Raw genomic sequence first — 23,768 nt, forward strand, 5'->3', positions numbered from 1 at the left:
GCCATGGCTGTCTGTGATGCCCCTGCCTGCTCGCTTGGATTTGTCTTCAACAAAACTAAGTTTGAAACAAAGGATAAACACAGAGATGAATGTGGACTGACATGGATTCAGTCTTTCTGGCCATGTCTATAAAAACAACCCTGCTGAAATAATTCCTAACCATATGCATTACTTAGCGTAGCCACAGGTGATCGTAGAAAACAGTCTGTCTTTGTTAAGGGAATAAGCAAAGACGCTGGAGACTTTGTTACGGGAATAAGCAAAGACGCTAGAGAGGCAACTCAGAGGCTCAAAGCACTGGGTGCTCTTGCATAGAATCTGGGTTTAGTTCTCAGCATCTACAACAGCAGCTCACAAGCATCTGTGATTCCAGTTCTAGGGGATCTGGCGCCCTCTTCTGACCTTTGAGGGTACTGCAGACACATGGTGTACATACATACATGCAGGCACACATTCATATGCATACAAAGTAACAACAAAGTAAACAGAATTCAGCCTACAGCTACTATAAAACAGAAGCAGCATAACTTTATAACAGCCCGTGACCCACCTGTTTGGTCTGGTCAGAGAGGCCCCCACACCCGAGTCCCTTCTTTCTCGGACTCCAGTGGCCTCCGATTCATTCAGAGAAGTCCTGTCCCTTTCCACATCACTAGGAGTTGTCCGACCTTCTGAGACAGAGTTGCCTTCAAAATCTAAAGTGACCTGATTGGGAGATGGGAATGGGGACAGACCAGGATCCCCTGCCAATGTGCTGTGACTTTGCAGTTCAGGTAGGATGTTTTTTGACCAGTCATCCACTACCTCTTGTATGCCATTGACATGCTGTAGGATGTCGTCCAGCTGTGGAAGGAGACCGTCTTTCTCCAGGTCCAACAGATCTCCTGTGCTGGCATACAGATGCGAGCTGGGGACATTGTCATAGATACTGACGCGGCTGGCCCTGTGGCAGGAAGACATGAGTCTGGGTTCCCTCATGCCAGGGCCCTGTTGCCTACCCAGGGAGATACTCCCGGTCCTCCAGGTAACCCCATTGCTGTTGTCTGTGGGCGAGAGGCTTTCTATAGAAAGCGCCTTGGGGAAGGTTCCCGGTTTGTGATCCTTGGGAATGTGGACCACCAAGTTCTCTTGGGAGTGAAACCCATGCACGTGGTTTTGGTCCGACGTATCTGGTAATGCCGTCCCTGCCAGCACATCCAGATCCTCCAGGTACATGCCGCCACGCTTGTTGGCCTCGTGGTGGCACTTGCGTTCCTTCATGCACGGAGTGCTCACTGCGCTGCTATTCTCCAGGGGGCTGCTCTCACCACTTGACTTACTGGAGCACGGGAGGCCTTTCCTGCAGGCAGCTGGAGGCGAGGTCTGCAGATCTCCGTTGGGTATCTGGACACACTGCATGGTCTTGAAGGACTCCGGCTCCTGCTGCAGCACAGGCCTACTGATGACCAGGCCTCCTGTCCGCCCTGGCCCCTTATGCCTCCCGAGTGCGCCCTTCACTCTCAGGGTATCCATGCGTTTCAGAAAGGACTTGGCCCTGGTCCTGGTGGGTTTCTCATTCTTGGGGTGAAAAGACTGGCTGAGACCGTCTCGAGGAGACTGTGGGAGGCTGCTGCTGACCAGGGTGCCCTCCAGCGCATGCGTACTGTCAGCAGGATGATGCCCCGATTGGCTGCGGCCGTCGCTGCCCCCGCTGCTTTCACTGTGAATGGAGCAGACTTCTGGCTCACTCAGATCCGTGAGCACGCTCTCACTGCTGGCCGTGTTTCTCATCCTAGGGCCTCCTGGGGACCCGTTTCTGTCTGCCCCGGGGAACAGTGTATGCAGGTCATCCACACGGGACCACCTGCGGCTGGTTCTCTGGAAAGTCCATTTGTTGCTGATGCACAGGTCTTCCTCATCTGAGTCGTCACCCTGCAAAATGTAAGGAAAACGAACGTTCATGTCCATAGCTCATGGCTACATGGTACTTCCATTTTGTTCCCTGTCTTCCCAGTCACACTGGCAAGTGTGAGTCTCTACCACCTTTCCCTCCCCTGCTCTTCTCATTTACCAGACTTTCATTCATATCTATCTATCTATCTATCTATCTATCTATCTATCTATCTATCTATCTATTTCTCACATATATGATTGAAATACATATATGAATATATATGTGTGTGTATATATAACTATTATATATTATATAATATTATATACTATATACCTTATTGGGGAGACCATATATATATACACACATTTTATATATATATATATATATATATATATATATATATATATATATACATACACACACACATGGTATATATCATATATATTTTATATAGTTTTTTTCAATCCCTTCTTTGTTTTTAAGGCACTATACATATTAATATTTAAGTAAATACACATATAATTTTTCCCAATCCTTTCTTTGTTTCTAAGGCATTTATATATAGTATCTATTTTAATATTTAATTAAATATATATAAATTTTTCCCAATCCTTTGTTTCTAAGGCATTTATATAATCTATGTAATATATATTTTAATATTAATTAAGTATATGCATATACAATTTTTCCCAATCTTTTGTTTCTAAGGTATTTGTATATAATATATATTTCAATATTTCATTAAGTATATGCATATAAATTTTTCCTCAATCTTTTGTTTCTAAGGCATTATTTATATATAGTATCTATTTTAATATTTAATTAAATATGTATAAATTTTTCCCAATCCTTTGTTTCTAAGGCATTTATATAATATATATAATATATATATTTTAATATTAAGTATATGCATATACAATTTTTCCCAATCTTTTGTTTCTAAGGTATTTATATATAATATATATTTCAATATTTCATTAAATATATGCATATAAATTTTTCCTCAATCTTTTGTTTCTAAGGCATTTATATATATTAATATTTAGCTAATGTATACATAATTTTCTTAGTCCTTTGCTTCTAAGGTATTTTCTCTGACTGTTTACAAAGGGCATTAAACACCATCTGACTGGCCAGTGGAGACAGCATCCTTTCCAAAGCAATTTGTCCCCACCAATACAGGACACTTCTTCCTCCCGAAGCGTCTCTCTGCTGAGTTCAGGGACCACCATCTACAGCTCTCTTTCTCTGAACCTTGGCTTCATTACACCTCAAAGTTAACACTCCTTACCTTAGTCTCTAAAAAATCTCGATTCTTGTTAACGTATACACCGTATACACCGTATACGTTAACAGCGAAATCACGGGCTGACCTCTGGAAAGCGGTAAGGTCTGCGCCAGTCTAGAGATTGCACTTGAAGAGAATACAGCCAAGGTGCTCTGGAGACCAGGCTCCTTGTGTCTCACGGGCCTGAGTCAGAGTGCCCCTGGCTGCTCACACCTTCCAGCTTGGGGGGGGGGTTTGCAAAGTCTTGCACTCTGTGTGTCACACACTGACCTACCTGTTTTCTTCGCTGGAATTTGCAGCCTGTGGCACAGAGACGCCTGCGTTCCCTGAGGCTAATGGTGTATCCCTGCTTGGTTTTTGTTTATTTTTTTTTTTTGTATATCCCTTGGGCCCAGAAATTATTTACTTCCCCAAGTGAACTGGCGCATCAGCCTCCACCCTTCCTTACCTCGATCATCACGAAGACCCTACATGGAACTGTTTTCCAAGTCAATTTCCAACATGGAACTGTTTTACAAATCAATTTCCAGGTTTGTGTCTTCGCTCTGATTTCCTTAGTGTGGGCCCTCAGCACTTCTCTCTGGATGTATTACAGGAAAAATCTGGCTAGGATCCTGATCTCTAGAAGGTTCCTCATCTAACCAGCTTCTCACAGTATGATCCATTTTCTTGGCTTAGCACTATCCACTGTTGGGAACAGGACTTGTGTTTATTCATCTTGCTCAGAGTTAGATCACCCCCCAGTACCACACCCTGAAGAATTGTTTCATTTTTGCTGTTCATTTTATTGTTAATTGAACTTATCTTCCTTTGGCATCTGGTTACAAGCCCAGGATCTGAATGACAGTGGTACCACAAGTGCCCCAACACCCTGTGCAGTAACTTTCCATTACCTAGGAAGTCAGACTAAAAATAGGTCTGACTCATAGGTTCTCCTCAGGGAATTAAATAAGGTTGCTCAGTTAGCAGCAGGGTTTGTTCTTTTCAGTGTTTATTCCATTGTTTAGCTTTTTATTCATCTAGCGTCCACCTCAGCTCCCCTAACTTCTCAACACACACATACACACGCACATACACACACACACACACTACTCACCAGACTCTTCTCACAGAGGCTTAATCTGTCCAAAGCTAGGCTCTATCTAAGTTGGCCTCCACTGGAATGCTCAAGCATAAGGTAGAAGAAACTTACAAGAATAGCGTGTTGCTTCCATCTCAGTGGGAAGATTTAGCTTTGATTTTTAGAAGACAAATTTGTGTGAAGTCTTGGAGGAATAACTTGAAAAATTGAAACTGAGCATGGAGCTAGGATAATTCAAAGTAGACTTACTAGTTCCTCTCCTGATTTTTATCATAAAACCAAACCAAACCGAACAACGACAACAACAATACATCTGGGAACTGTTGCAACATAAGGCACCACAGATACAAGAGGCACCATACCACCTCAGGCTGAACTTACTGGAATTTCCCAAAAATATTTTTTTTTGGGCGCTTGAAGCCACTACCTCTAGAGAAAATATAGATGTTTAAAAATAGAAACTGTAATATTTAACATTGGTTCCAACTGCTTGCCCTCCCACCCCATTCTTCCTAACACAAGAAACCCACATAAAAGTTGGATAAAGTCTCCTTTATTTAGATTAAGAAAGGATGCCAAGGCAGGCTCTGAAGACTGGAGCCAGAGAGCTGGTCTCTTCCGGGAGGTTCAAAGAGCGCATGACACTGGCCTTAGCTGGCAGGAAAATAGTCACGACTCAACCAAGTCATCTGGCAAGATGGCAGAAAGAGGGACAGTAGAAGGACATTCTGCAGTAACTAAGTTCTTTGATCCAAAGCAGGCAAACAAAACCAAGGCAATAAAACAAAACAAAAAGAAAGCTAAGCCCTGGACAAAGAAAACTGTACCCATCGTCCTTTTGAACCCAGTGCAGAAAACAATCCAAAGCCACTCACTCCATGCTGCATCTTTCAAACTACTGATGGCGACTCAGGGTGAAACGGGATTTTCCACCGCAACAGAGAAGATGCAACCACACTACCCTAACACATAACCCATCGTGTCGAAATAACCTCCCTCCTGTTTGTCTAGACTGGCCATCCCTAATCCAAATAATTCAATTCTAAAATGCTCCAAAATCCAAGTGCTTCTGAGCACCGACATGGTGCACTAGGTAAACATTTCCACACTTGGTCTTCAATAATGGGTTGTATTTTTTTTTTTTAATGAGCAAACAAATAAAAAACCCCATGCAAGCAAATAAACAAGCACACTATGTACACAATTACCTCGAGGTCACATGTGCAAGATGTTAACGAAATATCAGTTAGTTTCACACTCAGATTTTGTACTCATCCCCATATAATATAGATTATACATTATATTCATTTATTACACACACACACACATAACATATACATTAAATTAATGCAAATACCAAGGTTAAAGAGATAGCTCAAACCAAATCACTGCTGGTCCAATCATCACGTTGGTTAACGAATATTCAACCTCTCATTTCCTTTATAGTCAAGTCATCTCAAAAAATGTTGCATGTAAATCCACAAATTTGTTCAACAATGTGGCATGTGGTCCTGACCTAGAATGTGAAAAATCTGCGCCACCCCCCCAAATAAGCCCTCCCCAGATTGTTTTAGAGTGCAAGTTGCAAGTTTTCTTCACATGCTTTGGATGAAGTGAAATATCAGGTACATGGAAGACCCCTCTGTAAGATTCTTGGTATTCCGATTAAGAGTCTTAATAGACTATCAGATTTCATTGGTTGCTCTTTCTGGACTTGAAAAAAAATAGTTTATGTTTATATAGAGATGTATATAGAGCCAAGCGTGTTTATAGAGAAAAGAGACCCCTCAAATTGACTTTATTCTCCAGGTGGAATGGTTTAGTGTAGGGGGCGGTTCTGATGCTAAGATCCTGTTCTCCAATTGGCTCTTGATCTGTCAGTAAAGAAAGCCATGGGCCAATTGCTGGGCAGAAGGTACAGGTGGGACTTCTGGGTTCTTGGAGGAAAAGGGGATGCAAGGAAGAAGAGGAGAACCAGGCAACCGTGTGAGGTCTCAGAAGGAGCTGGGGCGTGTGGCCTCTACTACAGGTGGGTGGTCATGAACTACAGGTTCATGTTTGGCAGGGGCTAAGTGGGACTAGCCACTGAAGGTTAGGGCAGGTGGGAGGTACGGAGCTAAGAGTATTGATAAAGGCACCCATTTCCAGGTAGGAAATAGTAGCGCCTAGCAATGGTGCCAAGAAGGCAAGCTCAAAAGGAACAACCTGTGTGTCTTTTATCCTTGGATTCAAGGGAAGCTGGGAGTGGGGCTAGTAGCACAGTCAGATCTCGGAGCTAAAGGCCAGTAGCTCAAAGCTAAACGAAATGGTTTAGCACACTACAGAAATACTATGGCCACAGAACATCAGCATTTCAACAAGATAGCAGATTAAGAACTGTGAATGTGCTATTGTGAAGAAAGTGGCTGATGCTGGATGCTGCTATGAGGGTCTGGTTAGTAAGTTGAAATGGATAGCTGTACTTAGGCATGATCAAAAACCCTGAGGGCAACTGAGGGCCCTACCTCTGGAGGCATGCCTCAAGGCCATGCCTGCTTTAAGCATCATGTGAAAAGACAGAGAATTTATGTTTTTAATACACAAAGATGGTATAAGGTCATGCCCGGGATCTTAAGCGGGGAAAACTGATGTAGGAATGAGTTTTCTCTTTCATAACGTGGAAGGTGACAGAATACAAATATCAAGTAGTTCACAAATAGAACTAAATGTGATTTTATGTGGTGAGGCTATGCAAACTCTGAAGTGAGTTTCATAGTCAGAGGGATAGCATGAACACAGCTAGCCACCCTCTGGTTCCCCGCATCTGAAGTGCTCCAAAAGGTAAAGTTTTGAGGGCTGACATGACAGCACAAATAGAAGATTGTAGACCACAATGGAGACAGTTCAGATTAAAGGCTCAGGTTTACACCTCAGCTGACAAAGAGTTCGACTCCCAGCACCCAGAGAGTTCATGGCATCTATATATGGGTGATACACAGAGGAAAAAGAGAAAGGAAATGTAAAAGTAATAAGCTAAATCTTTAACAAAAAGAAAACTTTGCTTCGTGCACAAAATTAAGGAAAATATTGATTAAATTCAGTGAAGATAAATGAATTTCATGTAAGATTTGGGCCCATATCCAACATACCTTGCTGAATGCGTAAGTGGTCCAAAATGTGAAAAAATTTAAATATTTTTCCTTTAGCATTTTGGGTAAAGAGTAAAGAACATGGGTTAAGAGATAGGAGCTCCCGGTGGGACTGAAGGATATCCTGTGAAGAAGATGACACTGCATAATGTAAAATACAGTTACTCTATCCTTAAATAATGAATTATTTTTATTTTATGTGTAAGGGTGCTTTGTCTGCATATATATCCTGCCAGGAAGGACTGTGTTTGGCAGGAGATGTGGGACATGGAAGACAATGTCCCAGGGGTGCAGATGGAAATCAGGTCTCTTGTCACAGTTTCAAGAACTCAGCAATGCCCTTGGCATCCAGCTGAGAGGGTCCTGGCCCTGAGGTTTTACTCCTAGCATCTGTGCGGCTTTCTCCCTTTGGTCATGATCCAGAGTCTTGTTAAAATGCTGACTTTAATGGGAGCCTTCTAAAGAGCCATCTTTCTAAACAGCAGCCCCTTGGGGCCATTCAACATCACCATGATACTGGTGTGGATCAGTCGGTAGTGATATTTGTCCAAGAACGGGAAGCTTGGCTCTGCCTTGCTTTCACTACGTTGCCTGTGTTGTTGTTGTTTTTTTTGTTTTTTTTCCTAAATGAGAACGCTCTTTACTAAAATTACATATTTGTTCTGGATGGTACCACCGGAAACTGAGAAATGGGTTTTTAAAAAAACAAAACAAACAAAACAAAAAACAGGTTAGGGGAGCTGGACAGATCTGCGGCTGTGACAGGAGGCAAATCCACACTTAGGCAGACATCTAGAAGTTAACGGTTGCAGCAGCCATTAATGTTATACCCAGGCCCATGAGTCGACCCATTGGGATGCAGAAATGCTTGGCATGTTGGCAGACTGATGAACCAGTCCAATTGCTGGAGAGCCTCCCTGCCCCATCTTCAGCCTTCAGAAATGCCTCCTAGTAGGGTTTTGGTGAGTCTGTAGCTGAGGTACAGAATGAGGGCCCAGAGCCCTCCACCTGAAGGCAGATGCACAGCCACATGGATGGATATACAGCAGAACAGACAGCAAGCCAAATAGGAGCCAGGCGTCACCACCCTCACTTCCTTGTGCACTTCTGTTTCTATTCCTTTCCTTGACTCGGCTCACAGAATCTTCATGATTAAACAAAATTTCCCAAGACGGGCACAATCAACTATGGAACTTGAAACTGCAATGGCATGACATGTTCCTGTTGTAAAAACAGTTCACTGCCCGAATGGCTTAAGGACAAGCGTTTGGGTCCAAAACAATAACCAACGAATTTTGAAAGGTGAAGAGTTGGTTGGCTTCAAATCTCACCTCTGCTTTTTGGTCTGTGGTTTGGGGGCAACTGACTCGACAGAGTTTCTTCATCTTTAACATAGAGCCCGGGGCCTCCCAGAGAGGTCCTGTGCCAGCATTTATTTACTAACCACCCAGGTTGACCAGAAAGTCCCCCCAGTGTAGCCTTGGATGACTAAGGAACGTGGAGACCACACTGGAAACCTGAGCCTGTGTTTCTTGCAGATTGGACATGAAGATTCTGTTTCATAGAATATGTAAACCGGACACACTGCTGTTCGGTTCTTAATTCTCTCGATCACTTTCTATTTCCATCCAAAGCTGGCTGTCGTTTCGTGGGGCACTTGATTCTCAAGTCTCTGACTCTCTCTCCTATCATTTGGCCTAGACCTGGTCCCTATTCAAAAAAGTGTTTTTGTCTGGTAATAAAGTAAAGGACCAACCTACAGGTTTTAGGTAAGGAGTGTGCTCGGTGGCTGCTTGGAACCAGCCGCAGACACTGCCTAGGACAGAGAGACTGACAAGTGAGGGGGCACCACATGTTGGGATGTTTTTATTTGAAAATAGTCTATGAGTCTTCAACTTGCAATGTGAAAAGCAGTGCTCTGTTCATGGGTACATATTTTTGAGGCTCCCACTAAGCAGTAAGGGAAAGAGTGTGTGTTACTGCAGCGGACATAAACGAAATCTCCCAAGCAGGTCAGACTACCAAGGTGACTCATTTGCAGGTTGCACAGAGAGCCTTGAGAACCTTGTTCACGGATATCCTGCCTGAGGGTTCTGCAAAGCAGGTAGGTGACAGGGCAAAAACGCTCATCACTCCACATTGTGGAAAACATCCTGTCTCATTAGCTTTTGACATTCTCTTTTGTGAGAGCTCTGCACAGAGCAGTCACCTTGTCTTAGACTCCCAGGAACGGCTGTATTTGGTATAATAAGAACCATGTGTTGTAACCGAAACAACATCTGACCTGCGTGCTTCAAATAGTAAGGGCACTTCTCAAGGGGTCTATTTAGCCAGACAGCTGTTGGGAGGCCTGTTCCCACATTTTAAATTTGTTTGTGGCCTGCATAAATCACTCACGTTTGAATATTTCTCTGGATATTGTTTTTCACTCTCCTACCTCCTCCTCGACTGGAGTCCTTGGTTCCCAGCTCCAATTGCTTTTAAGATGAAGTCAGGCCAAAATGACTTAAACTTCTGAAAGGTGCTACTTCAGAGTAGAAATCTGGGGGCTAGGGGCGGGTATAGGTTTTGAAAGGTTAGGCTATTCCAGGTGAGTTAAAATGTATTAGGTGTAATTAGCAAGTCAGAATAAAAGACACTAGATTTGGCTTCAAAATAACCCCAGATTTGGCTGATTACAGATGGAGATGCTACATTTAAAAAAAAAAAAAATGTCCTTAGTGATTTAATTCTGAATGTCCTGGAGAGAACCCACTCAGTGAGATTGGAAGCAGTGCACAGGGAGGCGGAGTCTTGGTTTTTGGAGCCAGCTGCTCCTAAAGACACTCCTGAGGTGGAAAACCTTCTGCGAAACTCACCCAGAAGTGTTGAGCACATGACAGATTTAATTTCCTTCCGCTGAACCCAGAGAAGCTGGGCAAGAACAAGATAACGCACCAAGCCCAGTTCCTCGCTGATAGTCATCAATGGAAAGGAAACTGGGTTTTCTTTATCCACAGTGCTTAAGATCAGGAGGGCTGCCCACGTGGGAGCTGGGTTTTGTTTGATTTTGGAATATGCTCATAGGCTTTATTGCTTAATCAAAAGCTATGATATCCATACTTGTCTGAGATCAAAACCTTTTGACTATCACAATGGCACTCAAACAGTTTGGGTTTTGTGAGTATTGGTTCACACCTGTCATCACAGCACTTGGGAAGCAGAGGTGGGAAGATCAGGAATTCAAAGCCAGCCTTGAGGGCAAAGCAAGCTCATGGCGGCTAGTTACAAGAAACCCTGTTTTTTAAAAACTTAAAAACAGTCAAACAATCAAAAAATGATTCAGGCTATCATGGATTTCAGCTATATGATGGATGGTAGATTTTTTTGTTCTTTCTTCACACTCCTCTTCTTCATCTTTCCCTCCTGTTCTCTTCCCACGTGGCAGCCTGAATCTTGGGCCCAGAATGTTATGCACAAGTGCTCAACTACTGACCTACACCCCCATCATTACCACTTCATTCCAAAACAGAAATCTCTGTTCACAAGATGTCCTGTGAGAAGCAGGGATCCTAGAAACAAATTTCTTGTGACTGGGGTAGAGTGGTTAAGGACAAGGCAGATGCAGTGGCCTGGGGTCACACCGTCCCCTGACTCCTGTAGTCCTGTCACCAAATACCCGAGAATGGATGCACCTCTGACTTGCACTTGAAAGAAAAGATGTGACTAGAACTACCAGAAGGTACTTGGCTAGGAACTGTCAGCCCTTCCCTGGATCTCTTAATCTACTCATGGATGTGGAGGACCTGGAGTCAGAGGTGGGTTGACAGTTACAGCTGCATAGACTTCTGAAAGGTGAGGCCCACGAACTGAGATATTTATTTCTTTATCCAAACCTTCTGATAGAAACAACAACAAACAGCAAAACCAATACAGCAAGATTGCAAAACCCAACTTCCAGTATGGTCTTAAAACAGACCTACTTATGACAGTGGGGAAAGAAGGGGGGTATTTGGGGAGGAAAGAAATGGTGGGGTAGGCATGTGAGAATGTTGCCTTGGCTCAAGGCTTCTTCTTAAAAGATGTGTTTCTCCCGTGTGTGTGCATCTCATATGTGTGTCTCCTGTGTGTATCTCCCATGTATGTGAGTGTATGTATATATGTCTGTATCTCCCATGTGTGTTTGAGTGTGTGTGTGTATCTTCCATGTGTTTGAGAGTATCCATGAAGACCAGAGGAGGGCATGAGATCCCCTGGACGGACCTGTGCTGGGAACCAATTTCCTGTATTCGGAAAGAACAGCAAGGGCTCTTAACCATTGAGCCAGCTCTCCAGCCCTGCATGTTTTCCCAGTCTCTGAATACAGGCTGTTCTGTTGGTGTGGTCATGGTCTCCACAAGGCGCACCCACCTTTTTCCTTTGGAAGTTCACATCAAGTCTCATTGAGGCACACTTGTTCAACGTATTAAGTCGTCTAAAAAGAAAAGGAAAATTCGATGATTTACTAATGGACCCAAATCTCCCCGTCTGCTAACCGTTCTTTATTTCTGGCAAATCTGAAGGTGAAGAATCCACTAGTTGTATTGGAAGGCAGCGCTGCATTTCTGCATCCCTAGACAGCCCTCTATAAAATGATTTAAGAAAGGTTCGCTTTGTGCTCTAGCTTCTTGATCATAGAGCCTAGTAATGCCCAGCCCCTTTCCTGGTATAAACCCAAGCCATTGCTGGTTTCTCATTCTGCTGCTCTTAGAAACTGTCGCGGTCATTTGTACTATTTTTCACCAGCCCCTTGCTCCTCGCCGCTGTCCGCTCCTGTCCAGACCGTCATGGTATGGATCCCCTCAACCACGCTGTCCCTTGTTAGTTTCCCTCCTGCTAGGCGGCACTAAGTACACCTGGGAACACAATTCACACCTGAGTGATTAATTACTCGTGCTGGGACTTCTCACAGACTTGCCCCAGTGTAACTGGCAGGCTGGAGTAAGGATGTCACTAAAGCTGAACGTGGAGGAGTCTCAATCCTCTGGGATTACAGTCTGGGTAAGAAGGGACACCAGGGTATGCAGGTTTGGTCTCCCATCTCACATTTCAGGTCACGGGGAGACGGTGGCTTTCTCTGCCAGGAAGGAGGTCACCGATAACCAAATCTTTGACCTTGAAGGTTCCGGCCTCTCGGACTGTTAAGCTGCCCGGTCTACAGTATTCTGCCAAGGCAGCATGTGTCAACTAATAAATACATTTGCTTTTCACCCTCAGCTGGACTCTTAAGCATTACCCCCGAGCTGTCTTCCCGCCTCGCACATGGCCCTCGAACCTAGCCTGTCAGAGTGTCAGTCCCACACCTGATGACTTCGCCACAGCTGCCTCCGAGAAGGACACCCAGACCTGCGAGGACCAGGCATGCGTTCTTGTGATGCTCCTTCCCTCTCTCCTGAGTTGGGTCGCCCTGTTTACCCACAGCTCTGGTTGCTTCCAAGGGAAAGGCAGCTCTTTTGTTTTTCTGACTAGCTCTTCACCCTTGTTTCTGATGACAGCATCCATGGTGCAATCTGAGTCTCTGCTATTTATATACCAGATCCTCGCAACCGCTTTCCTCTCTGGGCTCATTCTGTTGAGTTCTGACTTTAACCATGCAATCGACCCTCCTCTTCCTAGCTTGCCTCTTACCTGCTGCCCACTGCGTCCCAATCTTCCCCTTCCTTTTACTTCCTTAAAACCTGCTGAGAACATCCTCAATTTTCATATATTCTGCCATCTTATTTCATGAGATCTTTTGGGCAAACACCTTTATTATGATTGTTTTTTGTTTTTTGTTTTTTTTTTTTTAAGTCTGCATGTGGCTTCAGTTCCACTTAGGGTACTTTCTTTCATTGCCAACGTTTTAGCAGTTCCTTTAACTCTCTCATCTGGCTTTTTAGCCGTTACCTCATGACCTTCCAGTTTGGGTGATTAAACATTGAATTTGTTCTTTGGAAGCTCAAGATTCACCTTCTTTCACTCTCCATCCCTACCCCCTTTGCCTGATCCACATCTAGCTGTGTTACACTATTACACATTATTGATAAATCCTTCCTCGATATTTATTACAACTATAAAAGTCTAGTCCCGTGTGTATCATACTTGAGTAATTTTTTTCCATTCTCCACGTTTTAGTGCCTCTAGAGCTGATACCCATGTAGATTTTTATTTAGTATTCTTGTGTGCATACCAAATACCTCCAATTATCTAAGCCCCGTCAGATGGCCTATCAAGCTTCATTCTGTCTGACAGATGTCTCTCAGGTCCAGTCTGGATTTACCGCTCCTGTTTTGCTTTTTATTGTAAGCTGATCATGTTTCTAACAACTGAGACTCCTCTGCAGGAGTCTTCTGTTCTGGAGTAAAAATCTGGGGGGTATTGCTACTTAGAATGTAGACAGACCGTCATGTGGGCCCTGTTTCTGACCGAGTAGCTCACTGCTAGCCGCGCCTGTGGGAGGGAAATAAATTGCCCAGATATAGACTAGAGATATAGCAGTTGTCTACAAGTGTGCATGTGCACCACATGCATGTAGTGCCTGAAGAGGGCATTGGATCCCCTAGAGCTGGGGTCAGTTGTGAGCTACCACATGGGTGCTAGAAACCAAACCTGGGTCCTCTGCAAGAGCCAAAGGTACAGACTTCTGGACCACCTCGCCAGCACCTAGTTATGTGTTGACTTACAGATAGTTCAGCTAGGCTCCACCCAACAGCTGCCTAGCAACAGCTATATTCACCGCCCACTGCCATTACTACCTGAATGGCAGTATATAAGAGGACTGCTTGCTAACCCCAGCCCCCCCTTCCTCCATGCTCTTTCTCTGTCCCCATGTGTTCTCAGCTGGCTTCTCTTTCTCTGTCTCCCCCTTTTCTTTGCCTCTACCCCTTTTCCAGGTCCCCCACTCCTGCTCGCTTTCTTATACTAGGTCTGTCATATGGCATGATTTCTCAGGGGGATACCTTGGCAGGGTCCCACCAGGTACTCTGTTACTCCTGCCACAGTATGCCACAATTTATATTTCATAACAGTATGTGTTTTTTAATGTATGAATTCTTGCTGTTGCTGTTCAGCACACGTTTGTTTGTTTTAGGATAGATCTACGTTGTTAAGCACAGAACTAATTCTAACAATTACTTGGTGAGTAGTTTTTCATATTGTGGAAAAAAAAGCTTGCTGATGGACCTTCAGGTTGTTTGTATGTTTCCTTCTTTTTTAATTAATGTTTTCCTAATTGTCAAATCATATAGTTTGTTTTAAGCAAAGCTCTATTTCCAGCAGTGGGCAACAATTACAACTTGACATTATCTTTGGCATTTAAGACTGTGAATCTACTCATTGCCTTCTTATCACAGAAGTACAGACCCTTTGCATACAAATGCATGTAAATACTGTCTTTATAGAGCACATATTAAAATGCATATTTAGAATTCAAACCTGAGGATTCCTGTTTTTACTGTGCATGAGCGTACTGAAGCATCTCAGAGCATCTCAAAGTATACTGGACTTTGATGACATGAAATGTTGCTTCCACCCATCTGGCCTGAGCCCTGGCATTGTTAGGTTTCCAACCACACATTGTTCTTGCCAGTGTGTGGGGTCCTTTAGGCTTTTCAGGTCCAAATACTAAAACTGAACCCTGCACTTTTTTCAAAACTGCCTTGTCTTGACTAAACACCACCACTAGGCAGGCCATCCACACTAGAAAAAGAGTCAACTTGAGACTGACTCTCAGGCTCAGCAGCCATTGCTCACTAAATGTGGTCAAGTAAATGTCTGTGATATTCCTGAAGTCTTGCCTCTTTGGTTCTAATTTATCCTCTTCTCACCTCCCACAGAGAACCAAGCAACATCTGCCTCTAGTTCCAATGCAGAGCACCAGAATGACTTCTATTCCCAATGAATCCCAACACCTGTTTACAGATATAAGACAGTTCTCATTTCGGTCACTGACAGGGCAGATGGACGGAAGCTAAATTTCATGTCATCAGAGTCGAGGGTACGTTAAGATGCTCTGAGATGCTTCAGACAGGCTGTGCACTCACGACGGAGTCACACACGGTCACAGTTCTGTTTCAGGGGCTGATCAGAGTCCACAGCTGCCTTGGGGCTTCCTTGGATTTGCCACTGTGACTGGCGGATTGTCTTCCTGGCTGGCCAGTTCCACGGATGTTAACAGCTCCACCTAAGAGTGGTATGTTAATTAAAAGGCGTTCCTACTGTCCCTTTGGCAGCTCTGTTATGGGTTTGTTTAGGGAAGGATACAAGCTGTTTATCCAATATACTTATCTAGCACACGTGTTCCTCCATTGTGGCTGGAGGCACAAACAAACCATTTGATTTCTCAAAAAAGATTTTTGATTTACTACAGGCACAGGAACATCAAAAGGCTCATTCTTCTTCTACTTAAATACACTTTATGTATTCATGATACACGGAGACATTTTATTAGTTTTGAAAGCCAGAAGACAGATTTATTTTCATAGGCTTGGTTTTTTTAGTCACACCTAAACTCAAAAATATGCCTTCAGTTAAAATTACTTCTCTGTTTGAAGAAAATATTCAGGAAACCTTATTTGTACAACCCTACACATAGTATCTGCTAAAGCACTCTATCAATACACAAAGAATTATTAAACGGATGAAATCAAACAACTTGATTTTTTTTTAATATGGTCTAACTTTGTGAGGAGATTCTTCTAAAGGACAGTCTACAAATGGCGGTAAGCACACAAAAAGATGTTCAACATCTACTTGTCATGGGAGAAATACAAATTTAAATCAGGAAATACTACTGCATGCATGCCAGAAGGCTCAGTTTTAAAATACTGACAATAGGAGCTAACGAGATTTCTCGGTAGTCAAGAGAACTTGTCCATCTTTCACAGGACCCAAGTTTGGCTTCCAGCACCCCGCATGGAAGCTCACAACCAGAAGAAACTCCAGTTCTCTGGTCTCTGAAGTTCAGAGGCACCAGGTATGCACAAAGTTCATAGATAGGCAAGCTGGCAAAACATCCAAACGCACAAAATAAATAAATAATCTAAAAGAAAAATAGCTGTACAGAGAAACCAAAGACACAGGAGTCCCAACCTACTCTGGACAGAGAAGAGGGAAAATAGAGAACTAGCTTCCCCCTAGGCCCCCCCAGCTCAAGATTTATAAGGAAGAAACAGCAATGAAGTTGGATAAGTAGTGGGAAAGTGGACCAATGGATCAATGGGGCAGGGTTCATGGCTCCAACCAGGCCCAGTAAACATAGTCACGTGACCTGTACAAAGGAGCAAAGGTGAGGTAAGAGATAACAAGTAATCTTTTAACAAATGGTCTTGAAACATCTAGATAGTCACATGAAGAAAAAAAAAAATCAATCCAGGCAGACTTTCTGCTCCTAATACAGATGGCTTTTAAGTGGACCACAGTCCTAAACATAAAACGTGTAGCTCTAGGGTTTCAAATAGGACAAAATTAAAGTGGCCTTGAGTGTGTGGTGACTTTTCGTTTTCAACATCAAAGGGGCATCCAAGTGACAAGATATAAAAGTTCTGATCATTCAGAGGATGAGAGGACCAGAAGGAGACCGGAAGAAAACGTTTCTGAAACGTTTATCTGAATCTGATCAATTATACAAAGTGTTCAAAGAACCTTAAAACCCATAATAAGAAAGCAAATGGCCCAGTTTAAAGATTAGTTTAATTAATTTTTTTTAAAGATTTATTTATTTATTTATTATATGTAAGTACACTGTAGCTATCTTCAGACACTCTAGAAGAGGGCAGCAGATCTTGTTACGGATGGTTGTGAGCCACCATGTGGTTGCTGGGATTTGAACTCCGGACCTTCAGAAGAGCAGTCGGGTGCTCTTACCCACTGAGCCATCTCACCAGCCCTAGTTTAATTATTTTTATCACAACTATCTTCATCATAAAAAGAGACGCCGTAGTAAAATATAATCAGCATTGTGCTGGAGAGGTGGCTCAGTGGTTAGGAGTGCTTGCTACATCTGAAGGCTCACAACCACCTGTACCTCCACCTCCATAGGCTCTGATGCTATTTTCTGGCCTGGAGATATGTCACTCGTGTGGGTGTGAATGAAGACACACACACAGGCACAGATACAGGCACAGACCCCCAAGCACATAGGCACTCCTCCCCTCCTGGAAGAGACAGGTCAGAGAGCATGTAGGCCAGAAAGGAGAGGCTGAGTAAGCCCCCACTACCTCATACCCTAAAGACCAACCAGTTTAAAAGGCACACTGTTCTGCCAATCATATTGTGCCTAGTTGCTGATGCTCCATTCTGCCCCTGGAAACTGTATAAAAACTTGCTGAATGGGCTGCCCAAGGTCACTGCCTCTCTTGGTGCAGTACGACCCCAGTGCACTGGAACAATAAATACCTCTTACTTTTGCATCGATCCCCAGCTCTGTGTTGTTCACTCGAGGGGGTCCCTGGTAACTAAGGCTCAGCAGAGTCTTACAGATACACACACACACAGAAGGGCACAGACATACACACACCCACACATGCAGATACGTACATATTACACCCACACACATATTACACCAACACAGGGACACACACATAGGGACACAAATATACCCACAGATACACAGAGATACACACATATACACAGATCTCTCTCTCACACACACAAACACACAGGAATATAGACACAGACAGAGACACACACAGACATACACATACTCAAAGGCACACACACATAGACACATACACAGGGACACAGACACAGTCATATACACAGATATACACACTCACATACACACACAGACACATACAGGGACATAAAAGCGATATACATCACACAGAGATACACACACAGACATACAGATATACACAGACACACGCAGAGACATACACAGAGATATACACACAGACACACATTCACACAAGGATACAGACACAGAGGGGGGCATATACATAGAAACACACACACACAGAGACACACAAGACATACTCAAAGACACAGACACACAGATAAAATGAAATAGGACACAACATAAAGTGTTCGGCATCACACGTTAATTGCAAATTAAGGCAATCATGAGCTCCACTGCTGCTGTAAACAGTGCTACTGAGAGAGCGAAGGACAGGAGTGTTCACCCACTGCTGCTGACAATGGGACATGGCTCAGGTGAGACAGTCGAACAGGTCATTACTGTGAAACACACCCGTTGGTATTCACCCCAATGGGTTTAAGATTTATTTCCACGTGTAAATGTGTAAACACTCAGTCTTTACAGCTACTTTAGTTACCGCTAGTGAAATTCGAGAGCAATCAAGATGTCAGGTGGCTGGAAAGATGAACTATGGTATATAACCAGACAACAGAATGGTAATTAGAAGTGAGTGATAAAGACACAGACGGCTCAGTAGACACTTAAGCGACTATTAAAGGCCAATATGAAAAGGCTGTAAATTGTGACTCTAATTAGAAAGCATTGTGCAAGAGTTAAAATTATGGAGGCAGTCCAAAGACCAGAGGTTGCCAGAGACTAGGGCAATGGAGAGATGCTTAGGCAGAGCGGAGGGTTTTTAGGGCAGTGAAGTGGATGTGTTTGCCACAGTGGTGCATGTCTGTCACTATACACTCGTCGAAAGCACAGACAGCAGGGCAGTAACGTACCCTGTATAGCTCATGCTGTAACGGGTAGACCGCCCTCTGGGGGATATTGATCATGGTGGAAATGTGCGTAGTATGTGAGGGCAAGGGGCAAATGTGGGCACTGTGCATCAGTTAAAGTTTGTTATGAACCTCAGAGGGCTCTAAAAGCAGTCACTTTGAAAAGATACTGTTTGTATTATGATTATTATTACTTATTGGGCTTTGGAATTATGGATATAGAGTGATGTGAATTTATTTTTCAGAGATTTTCTTTTCTTTGCACATGTATTGTGTGCATGTTCTCATGGGGGTGTGTGCACACATGCTTGCAGTGCATGGCTGTGTATGTGTAGGCCAAAGGTTAATGTTGAGCGTCTTCACCTCCTCATCTTATGTATTAAGGCAAGGCCTCTCCTTTGACCCCAGAGCTCTGTCTAGATGGGCAGTTCTCGCCCTTCCTAATCCTGTGTGTGACTCTTTAATACAGTCCCTCATGTTGTGGTGACCCCCAATCAGAACATTATGAATTGTAATATAAGTATCTGTGTTTTCCAATGGTCTTAGGAGAACCCTGTGGAAAGGTAGATTGACCCCCCCCCCAAAGGGTCCAGATCTCCAGCTTGTTCTGGGGCTCTCCTATCTGTGTGTCCTGTGTATTAGATTACAGAAGGGTAGTCATGCCTACCTGAGTTTACACGGGCACTGTCTACAGCTCAGTGGTCTGGATGGGTTTTGTCTATCCACTGTATGCTAATTAGCTCTTAATCCAGTGTGCAAAATTATGATCATTGAAGGCATTTTGAAATGTTGGGTATAGGGACTGGAGAGATGGCTCAGCAATTAAGAGCACTGACTGCTCTTCTGGAGGTCCTGAGCTCAAATCCCAGCAACCACACGGTGGCTCACAACCATTTGTAATGAGATCTGACACCCTCTTATGCAGTGTATTTACATATAATAAATAAATAAATCTTTAAAAAATTAAATACACAATAAACTAACAAGAAATAAGAAACAAACTTTTTTTTTTTAAAAAAAAGAAATGTTGGGTATAATTTCAATCTCCTTATAAACAGATCATCCTGAATCTTGTAAACCACGAGAGAAGAAAATACTCTTTAAGGTGGTCTGAAACTATACATTTATTCATGGTGTGATACAGCATTATTGGTTTGTGAGTTATTTCTCATACGGTGAGGTAAACAACGGTGACCTTTGTAAGCACCCAGACTGGATGGAGCATACATTGTAGAGATAGATGTTAGGTAGAGATAGATGTTAGAATAGCCTCTCTCAGATTTGGTTCCTGTAGGTAAGAAATAGACCATATCCCAGAAATATTCACTATACTTTGTCAAAACTGCTATAAAACTCTGGTGTGAGTGAAGCCAACCTTCAGCGAGGACAAATACAACTTAAACTTAATTGTAAGTAATAAGACAAACTCTCGAATGGTCTGAGTTGGTCTCTTTATGATTGCCTGACAGACTGTTCCAACATGAAGAAAAATTTTAATTATAGAATGTATTTTGCCATCCACAAATGGTATAAATGCAAGTTTATACCATAATTTATTCTTCTTATAATTCTCAGAAGCCTAGAACAGTGGTTCTCAAGCCTCTTAATGCTGTGACCCTTTAATATAGTCCCTTATATTGGTGACCCCCCAACCGTAAAATTATTCTTGTTGTACTTCATAACTGAACTTTTGCCTACTGTTGTGAATCATAATGTAAATATCTGTGTTTTTCAATGGTCTTAGGCCACCCCTGTGCCATGCATAGCCTGGCAGTCCCTTTGCTGAAGGAGAAAAGCCCGGGTTGGCCCATTCCTCTAAGCTTGTAGCAATCTGGGTTTCGTTATTAACGCAAAGAAGGTAGTTTGAGCCCTTCAGGAGAAATGGTTGTGAGGTCTTCCATTTGCTGCTGTTGTCATGATCAGGTAGATGGGCGAATACACCACCAAAGCTCGGAGTATGCTTTCATTTTAAGCACCAAACTCGGGGCTCTCCTGGAGGAGTCAGAAGGGAGAGAAAAGCTGATATCCATCTATCTAAGGGTGTGTGTCCTGTGCCCCAGGAAGAGGCTGAGAATAAAGAGATGAACAAGAGACAGTTCTTATCCTCAGGGCTCTCGCAGTCCCGTGTGGGCTGTTGAGCACGATAAGTAGGAGAAGAAACCAGCCACTTCCTGAGTGAGATAACATTGGAGCAAGACTGTGGAGAGCTAAGAGAAGATACCACAGGAGCAGTGTGGGGACAATGGGGATATCCTGAAGGATACTATGCTGAGGGATAGCACCTTACTTAGCTAGACATACTTTGCGGGGTAGAGAATGAATTTAAGAGGCACAGTCAAGAGATGAATCTAGATGAAGTACTGGAGAGGGACAGTCAAGAGATGGTTCAAGAATCTAGATGAGGTACTGTCGAGATGGCTTAGGACTCCAGAGCACAAGCTGCTCTTGCAAAGGACCCAGGTTCGGTTCCCAGCACCTACACAGGTGGCTCACAACTGCCTATAACTCAAGTTCTAGGGCATCCAATGCAACCCTTTGGCCTCAGTGGTCACTTGCATGCACTTGGTGCACATAAACTCATGCAGGCACACATATACACATATATAAAAAAAAATTCATATTATAAAGAATCTGAATGAGTGAGACACGGCTGCCCTATTTATAGTCAGAAATTGGAAACAGTCTAGATGTCCATCAATGTTAGAATGGATTTTAAGAATGGCTGTATGCTTACATAGTGGAATATTAATCAGTTGTTTAAAAAAATGAAATTCGCAGGCAAATGAATGGGGCTAGAAAAAAAAATCATCTCCTGAGAGTGGTAACCAGACTCCAAAAGACAAATATGGTAAGTGTTCATGTATATGGATGTTAGCTATTAAGTCTTCAATAAGGCGGCTACAATCTACAAAACCACAGAGGGTAGGTAAAGAGTAAGGTACTAGAGGACAGGGATGGATCACCTTAGGAAGGAGATATAGAATAAATAGTTATAAATGGAAGGAGAGGGGAAATGGAATGGAAAGATCAAATGGGGAAGGGAAGGGGAGACAGGGGTAAGGGAGGATTATACAGGGATGGATGGCTAAGCTAAGCTACTGAGGGGTTGTATGGATGACCTAATATAGTAGAAGCTTCTTAAAATATGCACATATGTGAAAGAAATCTAAATGTAACCATCAAGTAACAAGGAGGCCACAGCCCCAGCTGACTAAATGAGACCTTCAGTTCTGGGAGTAGGTTACATCTAATTAGTTGTTGGTTAATGGGGACCCTATGAAGAGCTCCAGACAACCCAGATTGTTGCCAAGGTTATGGCTCCTGTCTACAAATCTACAGTCAGGCCCGGATGCTCAGTACAATACTTACACAGCTCCTTGGACATGGAGAAATCAAACTGGTGCCCACCTAGAGCCTTCGTCCCTACTGGTTAGTGCTCATGGCCCTGGAAGGTACCCTGTATACAACCAGAGGAGAAATGTGAACACCAACCCAGCGACAAACCCTGAGCTCTACAAAGCTGGCCTGTCTGCAAACTACGTGGGTGCCATAGTGGCCCGAAGCTTATGGGAGTAACCAACCCCTATCCGATTGGACTCAAGACCCGACTCCATGAGATGGAACCCAGTACCTGACACACTGCTTGGGTGGTCAGGAACCTAAGTCTAGATAGGCCAGAGACCTAGGGGAGAACCAAATACTACTGGTTTGTTAATGCAATAGAGCAATAAATGACTCCTAATGCCATTCTGCTATACTGAGAGATCAGTGCCTTGCTCTGCCATCATTAGAGAGGCTTCAACCCGCAGCAGGTGGGAACAAATATATTCATCCACAACTGGACCACGTGCAAAGCACATCCAGTCACATCCAGAACACTCAGTCCTAAATGGGACATCTCCATCAAATTCCCGTCCACTCCCCCAGGGCCCAGGGCATCCTGTGTACGAGGAGGTGGAAAGATTGTAAGAGGCAGAGGGGATGGAGACAGCCAAGGAAACAAGGCTTTTGAACACAGTGGGACCAGAGCACCTACTGTGGCAGCGTGGAGGTCTGTACCAGCTGAGGTTTCAGTGCTGAGAGGGGCAAGTGGGTCTAAGCTTCCATCCCTGACCCAGAACCTCTCTCTAACTGATAACTGCTTGCAAATGAAAAATTAGTTTTATCCAAGCCACACTTAAGGGCAAGCCCCATATCTGGCAGTAGTGGGCTACCATAAGACAAACTCAATGATATTTTTGTGAATTTTTTTTGACTCACAATGCTTTATCTGCTGTTTTTTTCTCCCTTTCAGATCTTTTTGCTTATACAATATGGTTGTTATTTTCATGTTGTGTGGGAACACGCCTGTCTTGGTATCTATCTGTATTCCTTGCATTTTTTAATTTGGCCCTTTTTCTTTTCTACTGTTTTGTCCTATTCTGATTTGTTTTTATCTTATCTTTTTTATTATTTATGAGGTGCTTGTCTGTATTCTAATGAGAGACTGAGTGGGAAAGTGAGGGGTGTAGAGTTGGTTGGATGGGAAGTTGGGACGGATCTGGGGGGGAACTGGGGCAGGGGGGGAGGAAACCATAACCAGTATATACTGTATATTAAAAAAAAACTATATTCAATGAAAGAAAAAGGAAACCTGAAGGATAGCAAAGTGGTAAAGAGAGGATATCAGAGAGAGGTATCTACAGAGGATATCAGAGAGGGGTATCTGCAGAGGATATCAGAGAGGGGTATCTACGGAGGATATCAGAGAGGGGTATCTGC

At 43.4% G+C, this 23,768-nt stretch overlaps 1 protein-coding gene across 4 annotated transcripts in view; it reads right to left on the reverse strand.

Moving 5' to 3' along the window:
• The window catches only part of Stard13 (StAR related lipid transfer domain containing 13), a 208,696-nt gene that overhangs the window by 25,115 nt on the left and 159,813 nt on the right, over positions 1 to 23,768 (reverse strand). For all 4 annotated transcript variants that reach the window (XM_029533498.1, XM_029533497.1, XM_021222664.2 and 1 more), the window contains exons 4-5: positions 11,760 to 11,823; positions 551 to 1,911 (exon numbers count right to left, since the gene is read on the reverse strand). In XM_029533498.1, coding sequence (XP_029389358.1) covers positions 551 to 1,911; positions 11,760 to 11,823 — 1,425 coding nt within the window. The remainder of the gene's footprint in view (positions 1 to 550; positions 1,912 to 11,759; positions 11,824 to 23,768) is intronic.

The sequence above is a fragment of the Mus pahari genome, chromosome 23, assembly GCF_900095145.1.
Source record: "Mus pahari chromosome 23, PAHARI_EIJ_v1.1, whole genome shotgun sequence".
NCBI lineage: Eukaryota > Metazoa > Chordata > Mammalia > Rodentia > Muridae > Mus > Mus pahari.